This window comes from Ambystoma mexicanum, chromosome 4q (assembly GCF_040938575.1).
Source record: "Ambystoma mexicanum isolate Mex_15411 chromosome 4q, UKY_AmexF1_1, whole genome shotgun sequence".
NCBI lineage: Eukaryota > Metazoa > Chordata > Amphibia > Caudata > Ambystomatidae > Ambystoma > Ambystoma mexicanum.
Genome location: NC_090928.1, coordinates 101,757,264 through 101,770,204, shown reverse-complemented (window position 1 = coordinate 101,770,204; position 12,941 = coordinate 101,757,264). Strand labels below are relative to the sequence as shown.

The 12,941-nt window shown below is 44.7% G+C and overlaps 1 protein-coding gene across 1 annotated transcript in view; it reads right to left on the bottom strand.

The window, feature by feature from the left end:
• Positions 1-3,360: 3,360 nt before the first annotated feature.
• The window catches only part of RBBP9 (RB binding protein 9, serine hydrolase), a 469,056-nt gene continuing 459,475 nt past the window's right edge, over positions 3,361-12,941 (bottom strand). The window contains exon 5 of the mRNA XM_069607536.1: positions 3,361-3,817. Coding sequence (XP_069463637.1) covers positions 3,591-3,817 — 227 coding nt within the window. The 3' untranslated portion in view covers positions 3,361-3,590. The remainder of the gene's footprint in view (positions 3,818-12,941) is intronic.

The following is a 12,941-nucleotide window of genomic DNA, read 5'->3' as shown; positions in this document are numbered from 1 at the left end:
GGTAGCCTCCCTATGTGATGAGCCCACTGCTAGGGTGTAAATGGACGAGTGTCAGAGCCTTATATTGTCTAGAGGTACTAGACAGTTCTGTCCCATCCCCACTGATGTACACTCTAGTGATAGCCACCGGCAAGGTCTCTATTAGGGTGAACCCTAAAGTTAGGGGTATTGAATGTGGGTGGTTTGGGGGTGGTCTCTAAACTTTCCTTATTTGCTGATGTTATTCTGGTCTATATATCCCAAGTGTTGCTACAGAAATTGATGTCAACCATTAAGGTTTATGGAAAGATAGAGGGTTTCAAAATAACTTTGACAAATTCTTGCATTATACCATTGATTGATGGAAGCGGGATAAGTGGGAAGCGGGGGAGTAGCTGTGTGGTATTACTATTGAAAACCATACAATGAAATACCTTGGCATTATAATCCCTAAGCACCCTACAGCTCTTGGCAACCTCAACTATGTTCCCTTTTTGGAAGCTACAAAGTGGGACTTGGAGAGCTGGTTGAAGTAGACCCTTTCCTGGCTGGGTTGAATGATGACTGTCAAAGTGAATATTTTACAGAGGCTTCTCTTTCTGTTCATTATGCTTCCCACACCCTTTTCTGACAGCTTTTTCTTTTTGGATTTAAAGATTTGTCTGGCAGGGTAAAAAGCCAAGGATTATGAGAAGCACCCTTACTCACCCCAAATATCATGGGGGATTTGGATTTCCTGATTTCTTAAGGCTGAACTACTTAGTTTCATTGGAACACATGTGTGATAACTTTGGCACCTAGTTGATGTTTCTTGAGGATTGGATGGGCCACCAGGAAAAATGTAGGCATCTGATCTGCTCTCCTGTTAGATCCATCCCCACTGAGGTTTGACGTCACTCTGCTTTCAGCGTATTGTGGAAAGATATAGCTAGTAACAGGCAGTTTTCTACTTGGCCACCACCTTTACGCTCTCTATGGTGACTCCCCCACCCCCCTATTGCTGTGGGTAGGATTGGAGGGGAGGGGTTGTGATTATTCCAGTCCTGTCAGATGCTAGAATCCAGATGGTGTGCCACATTTTTTAGACAGAGAATTGGTAAAATACGGTATTACAATTTTTGACTATCTCAGACTCAAGGGACATCTTTTAGACCTCAGGTGGAGGATAAGTCTTCCACAGGAACTCATGCATTTTGAGAAGGTTTTGATATGAATACAACAAGGAAGGGTATTGTTCCTAAAGCTTTTAGAATTATTGTTACTGGTGACTTAGTGAGCAGACAGTCCTTTAAGAGTTATTGGACTCTGTTGTACTATCAGGCTATCCCTAATGCTCCGTGGGACAAAATATATAGAATTACCTTCCATGGCAACCTTTCTACCCACACTATGGAGCACAACTCTAAGGTACTTCAGGGTTGGCTTAAAGATCCACAAACTATATCTAAGATGTACCATGGATCCCCCTCTACGTGTTATAGAGGCTATTCCCTGGCGGTTGCAACCCCTGACTGTTTTGATGGGTATTCCTGCCAAGGATAGTGATGAATATTGGTTCACTAGGATGTTGAAGGCTCTTTTGCAAGTGGGCAGGGTAACAGTGGCTCAAAGATGGAGTCAACCAGCGGTACCATCTAAATCACATTGGTTGTTAAAGATGTGGGATGCATACCTTATGGAGAAATTAACGTATATGGCACTCAATGATTTATCAACGTTTAATGAGAAATCGGGGGCTTTTTTTTGAAAGGTTGGGTGATACACGAGATAGCTTCTTAGCCTCTAGCGGGTTGGGCTGGGCTATATGGGGTTGGAAAGTGGAGAAAAGGCCACTACCACGCTGTGAGGGACAAAGTGTGTTGTGAATTTATTTGTGAGTGTTCCTTAGGGGATACTGAACCTATTATGGTGTTTGTTTTGGAGACCTCAAACTGTCTCCCATGAAGAATCCAAGAGATGGAAACAACCTCTGAACTATGTGAAACATATGTTATCTACTTCTGGTTTGTTATTTGTCTTGTTGGGGTTGCCTTCTGGATGGTTATGTTTATTTGTTAAGATTGTGTTGGTACAATTACTATTTAAGGTTAATTGGAAACTATTATAAGTATAACCTTTAAGAAAACTAACAAAGACAAATAATCAATTACAATTTACATGACATCTTTAAAATAACAATAAAAAAAATCAGTCAAGGAACAAAGGAAAGCTAAAAAAACATAAATCACATTGCATACATTCTCAAAGTTCTGAAACGGAACAGCTTGTTATCATAACTCTAATACTTCTTTTAAGCAGCAGTCATCCAATGATTGCGACCATACGAAACCATAAATTGCCACACTCCTTCAATAGGCACATAATGATAATGTTGCAATACATGCCCAAAATAATGCAAACGTTTAGCCTCCGGAGATTGACAGTGTAACAGGATATGGTGTAAAGTTTCCAGCTTATCAGGCATAGAGCAAAACCTTTGTTCTCCAGGCATTTTATTTCTGGCTCCCATTATTTAGTTAGTAGGAAGCAGGTTTAGCCTAAGCCTCATAACCTGGGTGCAACAAAAACTACTCAGGGACTTATTCAAATATTTAGGAAAAGCACCCAGCCCTTACATCCACCAACAAATCTACGTACAAACGGTAGGTTCTTACTTTTTCAATAGTGTGGATCCAATCCAATTTCTTCATTTGTTCTTAGATTTAGCAGGGTGCTGCAAAACCCATTCCCTTGAAACACTGCACACCTCACAGATAGACTCGCATTATTTCTCCCACTCATTTAGGGAGACCCAAAATTTCTGTTCCAGCAAAAGCTTTAGTGCCCACCGCAGTGAGCCATCCTCTGCACACCCTGTGCTTCTTAATACAGAGAAATTCTTTCAAAGAATATAAAATGTAATCGAGGCGAGGCTCATCTCATAGCAGATATTGGCCGCTAGCACTCTGTTGGATAATTGCAGGACCTTCTGCCAAAACAACCCCTCCAGGGCCTCCCAATCCAAAAGAAGTGGAAACCCCAGATTTCCCCCCACCATATGTTATTAATGGGAGGACCTTTTCGTTTATAGAAATCAAGAACAGGAATTAAAGAAAAATAGCTGAACATATGATTTACTGCAAAGGCTTGAGCACCCAGTATTGTTCTTTTGGAATGGAAGTGGCCCTGCAGCTTAATTTGTTGTGGAGCTCAAACAAGTGATGTGGTAGCATTTGTACTTGCTTTTTTCCTTTTTTGGGAGCATTTGCTTCTTTTTAAAGAGTAAAAGTGGATGGTACACCCCTTATCTATAGGGCTAGATGGGTTAGCTATTGGTGATGGCTGACTGTGCTTCAAGGAATAGTCGCCAGCCCCCTTAACCACATGAAGCAATAACTTAAATTGTCTTTTGAAAATAACAATACATTTTATTTATTAATGATCTCAGGTCCAATACAATTCTTAATTTATTAAAAATAGTAATCTTATTTGAATGCACTGCAGTCGAAGTGGGTTTGTTCAGATCCAATTTGGGACCTTCAACATTGCAGTCCTTGTTAAGGTTGGCTGCAGGCGCTGGCAATGCAAATATTTTTGCTCAAATTGAAAATTCAAGGCGTAGCAGAAAGAAATCAAGCACGAGAGTCAAGCAGTTTCTGAACCACGCTGATTAGCTCATGAAATTCAGTATTCTGAAAATGGCCCCGGTCCAGGTATTTATGCAACTCTGCTCCCAGACCATCAGCGACATCTTGCTGCTCACTCCATGGAAGGAAAGGATCATCCGTGGAACCAAATTGTACGATGTAACGGCAGTTAGACTTTATCGCCTCCCACTGCCACGGCCGGTTGAAGTATCCTGAAATGGAATAAAACAAAGTTTATACTGCAATTAATGTTAATAGTTTTAAAGGGCTGTGCTGTTTTACCCATGCAGTAAGTAATATGAAGTAAAATTAGGACACATCAATGTTTCCACATTTCCCAGATTGAAAGATGCGTCACAACGTGTGACTTAAGACTTTGGAAACCTAGGACTGGATTTGGAGAAAGACTGTTGAAACCACTGAGTTAAAGAATGAGTGACGGGCCATCCTTTATTTACAAATCCCATTAGCACCCGGCAGGGGGTATTGGGTGCAGCCAATCATGTTCCACTGCTTGCGGGCTGAAACCTATAATCTCAGCCCGTGTTCGACGGAACTCGCAGGCTGCCCCCCCCACTGTGGCCTGCCATCCTCCGTCCTACCACATCTTTATTATTTTTTTAAATTAAAGACCTCCACCCTCCCTATCCATTCCTGCTTACCTGATTGCGGCAGCGACTATCCGCTGTAGCAGCAGCTTCCCTCTTCAGGCTGCCATGGTGATAGAAGAGGGGCTCCGTAACAGAGCCCCGTCTTCTATGACCATGGCGGCCTTTTTGGATCAATATTTTCATTCAATGAACAGGACGTGCACAGCACGGAATGGGGTGGGGTTAACGCCACATTATTCAAAAGAATGAAGGCTACAGACTCTTCATTACCCAACTGAACTAAAAGTCGCAAGAAAAAGGTAGGGTGGGGGTTCTCTCCCCAAAAAATGAACTCGCTCCTATTTTCAAATTAAAATTCATATTTTTATTAAATATTTTACCCATTCCTCAACAATATTTTGGGCCTCTTTGACGAGGGATGGTTCTAGGTTACAACAAGCGAGGCAGTAACTCAGGCCCCCACGCCAGGGAAGTTTGCAGATTGCCTCCACAAGCAGCAAAGTTTGGTTTTGCCTCTGCTCTGATGGGCAAGAAAGTTAAACACCACTTATCCATGGCAGAATACATGTTTACACTAAACGCATTATTGGCAAACTTGTGTGCAAAATGAACCTCCACCAAACAAAAAGGTTCATAGGCAATGTTCCCTAATGTGTGAAATATTTCATGAACTACCCTTGGATTACAGGGATCTAAAAATGACAGGACTGGGGTATGGAAACCCCACTCCACATGAGTATAATCAAATAAACACATAAGCATCCTAGCTACCAGCAGTTTTAATAACTGGACTCACTTTGGTTGTGTTTGCCCCCACTCTGTGGCAGTGCCAGATGAGAAAGGCAAGCTAGACCCCCTAACATTTAAAGCCTTCATCTGCACGGAAAGACTTTAGATTTTTTAATTTGAAACAAATGCATTTGGCAGATATGGGAGTAAAAGAGAGATCAGAGAGAAACTGATCTTCCTAAAATGAAACTACTTTGGGTCAAGAAGAGAAGCCTGGATTAGGATCCAGAATCAGCAATTTGGCCCTTCACTGCATCTCCTCTGTGTGCTCTCTGGCTTTCTTTATCATTTTACTAGCTGTACCACCCAGCGTTGCATGGGTCTGTAGCTGACATGCATGTGGGGATCTGCTATAGACTTGTGTATGTTGTATTGTGTCATAACTTCCTATTTCTGAAAATCGCAAAATCAGCAATCTCCCAAAATTGCCTATACTAATAGCACAAGGCTGGACCTCCCGCCCGGTACAAGGCGAATGGATGGGGTTGGTCAAATTTTATTATCGCCAGTACACCCTAGACTGGTATGCCGACCTTGGGCCAAACTTTCAGCCCACCAACTGTTATGGGGCTGGAGTCAACCCCGAACATACAACACACTTTAACAGATATATATAAGCATCTTATTCTACCCCATGAGACGATTGTATGTAAGAAAAGGCATATCCTGACCAGCTGAATTTGTGTTTGGAACTAGTGGGATCTGAGCTGGGGGAAGGGCACCTTGAGAAACCTAAAAGGAACTGTGATAATATTTTGTTTTTGTGTTCAAAGCTGAAAGAGGCCTGAGCTTGGGGGAATGGATACCTAAGAGGCCCAACCAAGTTGGAGACTTACTGGTTGTCTTTAGAGTGTTGAAAGGACTGAAGCGTGGGGAAGGAAACCCCGAGAACCTTCAAAAGGAACTGTGATACATTTCTTTTGTGGGGTTTGACATGTGAATAAATTGTAGCTTGGGGAAGGGAACCCCAAGGAACTCAAAGACAGCGAAGGTACTGCAAGGGCCCTGTGGTGAAGGTCTTGCAAGGACCCTGTGGCGAAGGTCAAGCAGCTGTTTGATTGAACTCATTTTGGAGAGCTTAAAACCACGCCTGGCAAATCGACCACCGGAAACCAACCCTCGTTTCCTATTTTTCTGTTGAACCACTATTCTTTATTTTTGACGAAAGACCCCCTAACACATTTTTGAATAGAGTGAGGGCAAGCATACGTTTGGACACAGACTATATTCTGGACTTTCAGACAGGAACTGCCCTTAGAAACATCATTTGAGGGAACCATCCCTTTAGAGTTAGGGCCAGATAGGCATTGCACCAACCCTGAATCTTTAAGAAATAAAGGTTTTTAAAACATATTTAAAAGACTGTGTCTCTCTTGATACCATGTAAAAAAAAAAAGAGGGGTGAGGCGCGCACTCCAATTCCTGGCCAATATACTACCTGAAAAAAGAAAAAGAATAAATGAGTTAAAGCCCAAAGTGTCAAATTCACTGGGTTAGATCCCAATTGTTGCAAAAATATTCACAAGGTTAGATCCCTTATGCTGCATTGGTACTGCTGTTCTCCTCCTCAAATATTCACAGGGATGGATCCCGTATGCTGCATTTGGGCTGCTGTTCTCCTCCTCCTAGCGCTTTCGTGTCCCAGCACTCTTAAGGGAGGCTGTGTTGCCTTTCACTTCAGGTGAAACCAATTAGATTGCTAATGCAGTCTCTAAGAATAATGGGAGCTGTAGTGAAATCATTAGTTCATTTCAGGTGACCAAGGAAAGACTCCCCTCCAGCAGCACACACCTTACCCTTTGCAAGGGGAGGAGGGAAAACCATAACTATGATTCTCCACTGTAGGGAAAAATGTCCCTGGTGCTGCAGCCTCTGGAGTCCGGATCTCTACAAATTACATGTAAAAAAAGAGGGGGGAGGCGCACACTCCGCCTGCTAAGGGTATGATGTGTGTGTTGGAGGGGAGTCTTTCACTGGCCACCTGAACTGTTTAAATGGGTTCACTACATTGACCACAATATTGGTTACACCTGAATTGAATGGCAACTCAGCCTCCCTGATGAGTATTGCAGATATGAAAGCGCTTGGAGGAGTACAACCGTGCAAGAAGGGAACTAAGCCTGTGAACTTTATTGGGATTTGACCCTGTGAATATTTTGAACACTTTGGGATTTAACCCTGTGATTGTTTTTGGACACTTGTTCAGGTAATATATTGGCCATGAATTGGAGTGCACGCCTCGCCCCTGCTTTTTTGAACATTTAACTTGTGGAGATCCGGACTCCAGAGGCTGCAGCACCGGGGTTATTTTGCCCTACACTGGAGAGCCATAATCATGGTTTCCCCCTTCCCCCTGCTAAGGGTATGATGTGTGTGTTGGAGGGGAGTCTTTCACTGGCCACCTGAACTGTTTAAATGGGTTCACTACATTGACCACAATTCCTAGAGACTGTAACTGCATTTATATTGGTTACACCTGAATTGAATGGCAACTCAGCCTCCCTGATGAGTATTGCAGATACAAAAGCACTTGGAGGAGTACAACCGTGCATGAAGGGAACTAAGCCTGTGAACTTTATTGGGATTTGACACTGTGAATATTTTGAACACTTTGGAATTTAACCCTGTGATTGCTTTTGGACACTTGTTCAGGTATTATATTAGCCATGAATTGGACTGCGCGCCTCACCCCTGCTTTTGTGAACATTTAACTTGTGGAGATCTGGACTCCAGAGGCTGCAGCACTGGGGTTATTTTGCCCTACACTGGAGAGCCATAATCATGCTTGTCCCCCCTCCCCCTGCTAAGGTTATGATGTGTGTGTTGGAGGGGAGTTTTTCACTGGCCACTTGAACTGTTTAAATGGGTTCACTACATTGACCACAATTCCTAGAGACTGCAACTGCATTTATATTGGTTACACCTGAATTGAATGGTAACTCAACCTCCCTGATGAGTATTGCAGATACGAAAGCGCTTGGAGGAGTACAACCGTGCAAGAAGGGAACTAAGCCTGTGAACTTTATTGGGATTTGATCCTGTGAATATTTTGAACACTTTGGGATTTAACCCTGTGATTGTTTTTGGACACTTGTTCAGGTAATATATTGGCCATGAATTGGAGTGTGCGCCTCGCCCCTGCTTTTTTGAACATTTCTCTTGATACCATGCCTGTCGTACAGAGCCTGCATCCTGATGAGAGCCAGTTTTTAAACAATATTTATTGGAATTCTGACACTGAAATAAATTAATCAACTTTGATTGATAATGGACACCAACACCTATCGGCATTACCAAAAGCGAAAGGTATAATAACTTTTACCAGATCTGTAATCAAATGTGGTAGGGGAGCTGCAAAGCGGTCCACACAGATTGCTGATACAGGCGTTGCATTTGCTACACCAAAAAGATGCCCATGATTATGATCCAGATCATACAATTTTGGTCAGGGGGAAACCCAAATTAGAAACCACATGTTCTAATTACAGAGTTGGAACTTGAGTCACACAACCACACCCTTCCTCTGTGGGCCCCACATTTTGATTTAATAAAACATGTTATACGTGTGTTGATCTTATTTCAAGAACTCCTATGTTTAGCGGGTAAACAAACATAGGACGATAGAAATGATTTGGCCAAGATCAGGCAATTTTTGTCAAGTGGGGATCTGGGATTAGAAGAACAAGTTACTTTCTTACCTGGTAACATTCTTTCGATGGGATGTTCCTCCGACGTATTCCACATCTATGACAGTAATTAGCACAGCTGTGCTGCGTCAGAATTTTTTTTGGCTCCTGTGTCAATGACGTTGATACGCTGTCCCTCGAGGGCCTCCGTCGAGGCGATGTCACCGGATGTTATAAGTAGGATGCACGACGCCTCCAGCCTCAGTTGTTGTTTTTTCCACCAGAACGTGTGCCACCAATCTTCTGCCAGTATGACTACAGAAAGCCTTGCGGAAACGTAAGCTGAAATCGCATAAGAAATTCTGTAGAGGGGCAGGCTGGGATGGTGCGATGTGGAATACGTCGGAGGAACATCCCATCGAAAGAACGTTACCAGGTAAGAAAGTAACTTGTTCTTTGAGGGGATTGTGTCCTCCGACGTATTCCACATCTATGACAGACTCCCACAGCAGTACCAACGTCTGGAGGAGGGAAAAGAAATTAGAATTTTAGAATGCCCAATCAAATTGCAGAATAGAGGACCGCCTCACCAAAAGCCAAATCTTGCCCATGGATAGAATCCAGTGAGTGGCGTTACAAAAGTATGGACAGAGGCCCATGTGGCTGCTTCACAAATATTACGAATGGGAACACCCCTCTGCAGAGCAGTAGAGGCAGCCACACCCCCTAGTAGAATGGGCCCGTAAGCCTACCGGAGGGTCCTTACCAGCCAGACGGTAGCATTCAGAGATTGTCAAGATGATCCATCTGGACAAGGTCTGCTTAGAAACAGCTTGACCTAAACGCATTCCAGCGTATCCCACAAATAGTTGATCGTCCACTCTGACCAGGGACATCCGTGAAGGATAGAAGCTCAAAGCTCTCCTAGGATCCAGCCTATGGAGCATCTCCTCTTCCTTACCAGGTTGCGGATGAGGATAGAACGCCGGAAGAATTACCTTCTGGCTCAAATGAAAATCCGACACAACCTTCACCACGGTGGGTATACTGCCCCTTTTTAATGTTATCTGGTGCTGAAACCCTCTCACCTTTCCCAACATCTCATCAAATACTTTCCCATACTCCGACATATACCTGCCGTGAGTCGAGGATACTTCGGAGACTTGCAGTACTTGCTCTGGGTGATTGGGATCGAGTTTGATCCCTAAATTCTTTTGTTCTCTCCATCCTAACAAGGATTGTCCCTTCTTAGTAACATACACTTTGCCATCACAACTGCGTCCCTTGAATTCAAACCTACTCCATACATAACCCAATAGATCAATACAATCTTGGTTGTACCCTCCAGGACTTATGTCGGGCTCTGACATCTCAGACACTACCCCTTTCATTTCGCGCTCAAATGCAACCCTGGATACTAGGGTTATTTTCGATCCTGAGTCAGCCATCATGGATACCTTACAACCATTCACCGTTAACACAGCATAGGGACTTTCACAATCATCTGGGTCCCCACCATTGGTAACTACATTAACAGCATTAACGATAACATTTTGCAATGGCACTACAACTTCGTCTTCTGATGACCTCCCATCTTCTTCCTCATTTACATAGAGAACCTTTCTTTGGCCTGACTGTCCAAATTGGTAGTTCTTGCAGCATGATGCAAAATGTCCTCTTCTCTTGCATTTAGTGCATATGCTCTTTCACCCTGGGCAGACAGCAGAGGATGCAAAGTGTGTTGCACTAGCGCACCGATAACATAGCCTTTCGTCCTTCTTATCCTCTTCCTTCTCATATCTCTGCATCGAATCTTGATTCCTCCTTTCTTCCGGAATACTCCTCCCTGACGGTTTATTTCTTCCTCTCTTTTTGTTCTTTCCTTCAGCCACAATCAAGACCTCCGGCTTATTTTCTTTGGGCTCTCCTCCTTCAGTTTTGGAGAGTTTGGCCACACATGCCAGGGAATGCTCCACGCGTTTGGCCAAGTCCAATACTTCATCTAAACTCGGCTCATCCTTCAGCCACAGTTCCTCCCGTATCTTATTCGATCGACAATGAGTCATGAATTGATCGCGAATATGTTCGTCGAAACTTGCATGTCAGGGCCAGATGTCGCAACGCGTCACATAATCCTCAACAGATTCACTATGAGCTTGTGTGCGCATTCGGAAATTGTAGCGTTCCAAAATCGTGCTCCTTTTTGGGTTGAAATGCTTATCAAGTTTCACCAATGCTGACTCTAACTCATTTAATTCATCACCGCTTCCGTCACTTGCAAGCTGAGGGAGAGTTTCAACAATCCTCTGGCCCTCATAACCCAAAAAATGGAGCAATAATGCCAACTTCCTCTCGCTGGAATAGGCCGTTCCCCCGGCTGCTTTCATGTAGTGCATAAAGCCCTTGCGCCATTGGGGCCAAACAATTTTTGCCGCGCCCGGGGCAGGCATAAAAATGGGGGGACCTGATATCCCAGGTAAAGCTGCCATATTTTCTGTTTGAAGCGATATGCTTGATATGTATTTATTTTCTTCTCACAGCAAAAAGCATCCCTTTTGTGCTCTGTTGAGATTCGGTGCTTTAGATGTCTTTCATGGAACTTCCTTGTGTCAGCCCGCTTAGCTACACAGCATGGACCAACACTGCGGTATATTAATGTCCTACGCAAGGATGCAATCTACATGCGTGGATATTATGGACAGACCGTTGTGCCCCACTCTTTCTGCACTTATGGTGATGCTTGCCAGCCAGCAGCGTTAGTCCTTAACTCTTCTCTCACTCCATTTGGGCACCAAGCGGCGTTGCATGAAGTTCTGATGCCTTAACCGAAAATTGGCTTGCCCCCCTATTAAGCAGTCTACGGTAGTTATTGCAGCTCAAACCACCTCTCCTACCGTTAAGTGTAATACGGTACACAGAGTCAGAGTCGGCTCCCCACCTCCTCCATACGGATCTTCGGGCCCGGCAACGGGTGGACGACAGGCACGGGGAAAATGGAAAGTACGTGAAAGTCCCCGGAGGAGCGATGAAGACACAAAGATGCACTTACTTCTGCAACGTTGGGGAGATGCAGAGAATCGCCAGATTCTGCACGGTGGCCGCTCCACGCTACGGAGGAGCAGAGCGGCCCTCCCAGGACTGCTCTCCTGACGCCGGGATCAGCTTCTTCCTCAAGACAGCCCCTTCAAGGACGGCGGCGCTCGCCGAGCCAGCTGGAATCCGCAACTCCCTGCAGCGGGCCGCTCAACGCAGGGACGGCGGAGCAGCCAACGGACGGCGCGGGCCAGTCCTTTTCGCTACGGCAGTGCTGACGGCCGTTCCCCTCCGGAGGCCGCACACAGGGAGCCAGCAAGAGTTCCGACTCAGGTCACTCAGCGCCGGCACACGCAGAGTGTACCTCGAGAGCGGGGCAGACGGCGGGACGCGGGGAACAAGTTCACAGGGCCTCGCTCAACGCAGGGGCTCGGCAGAGCGGGCGTGGCTCACAGCTGGGGGTCTTCCTTTCACCTGCCTCCCATGGCCTTGCATCCCATCCTAGTCGCCATTGTTATGAAGATGCAGCAGAGGCAGGGAAGTTTTATATAAGGATTTATTTAGGTTAATATGGGGAAAGAAGACCCCCACATCTCATGGGCTCCCCTTCCCTTCAGCTCTTTCCACCAACTGACAATATTGGAACAGAAACAAGAAACCAGAACCAACATTCCATGACATCATAAAGGATACCTCATCACATATGAGGCTTCTTACAATACCTTTCAGATAGGAGGGTTTCCTCCCCTAAGGAGAAGCAACACAACAGATTACCTTCTGGCTCAAATGAAAATCCGACACAACCTTTGGAAGAAAAGAAGGACGAACCCTAAGGACAACCCTGTCCTTATGAAACACTGTGAAAGGTGGCTTGGCAGAGTGCCTGCAACTCGCTCTGCGAGCGGAAGTAACCGCCACCAAAAATACAGTTTTAAAGGTCAACAGTCTCAAAGGACAAGAATGTAAGGGCTCAAACGGAGCACCCATTAGGAATTTCAGAACTAGGTTCAAATCCCATCCCGGTACCCGGAAAGGAGATGGTGGGAACACATTTGTGAGCCCTTTAAGAAACTGAGAAATCAAAGCAATCTTAAAATAAGAACACTCCTCAGACGAGCGCTTAAATATGGACAACGCCGCCAGGTAACCTTTAATGGTACCCACTTGCAGGCTCTTGTGGGCCAAAGAAAGCAAAAAAGATAGAACCACAGGAATTGAATACTAAAAAGGATCCACATTCTGTACCGTGCACCAATCGCAGAACTTTCTCCAACGGC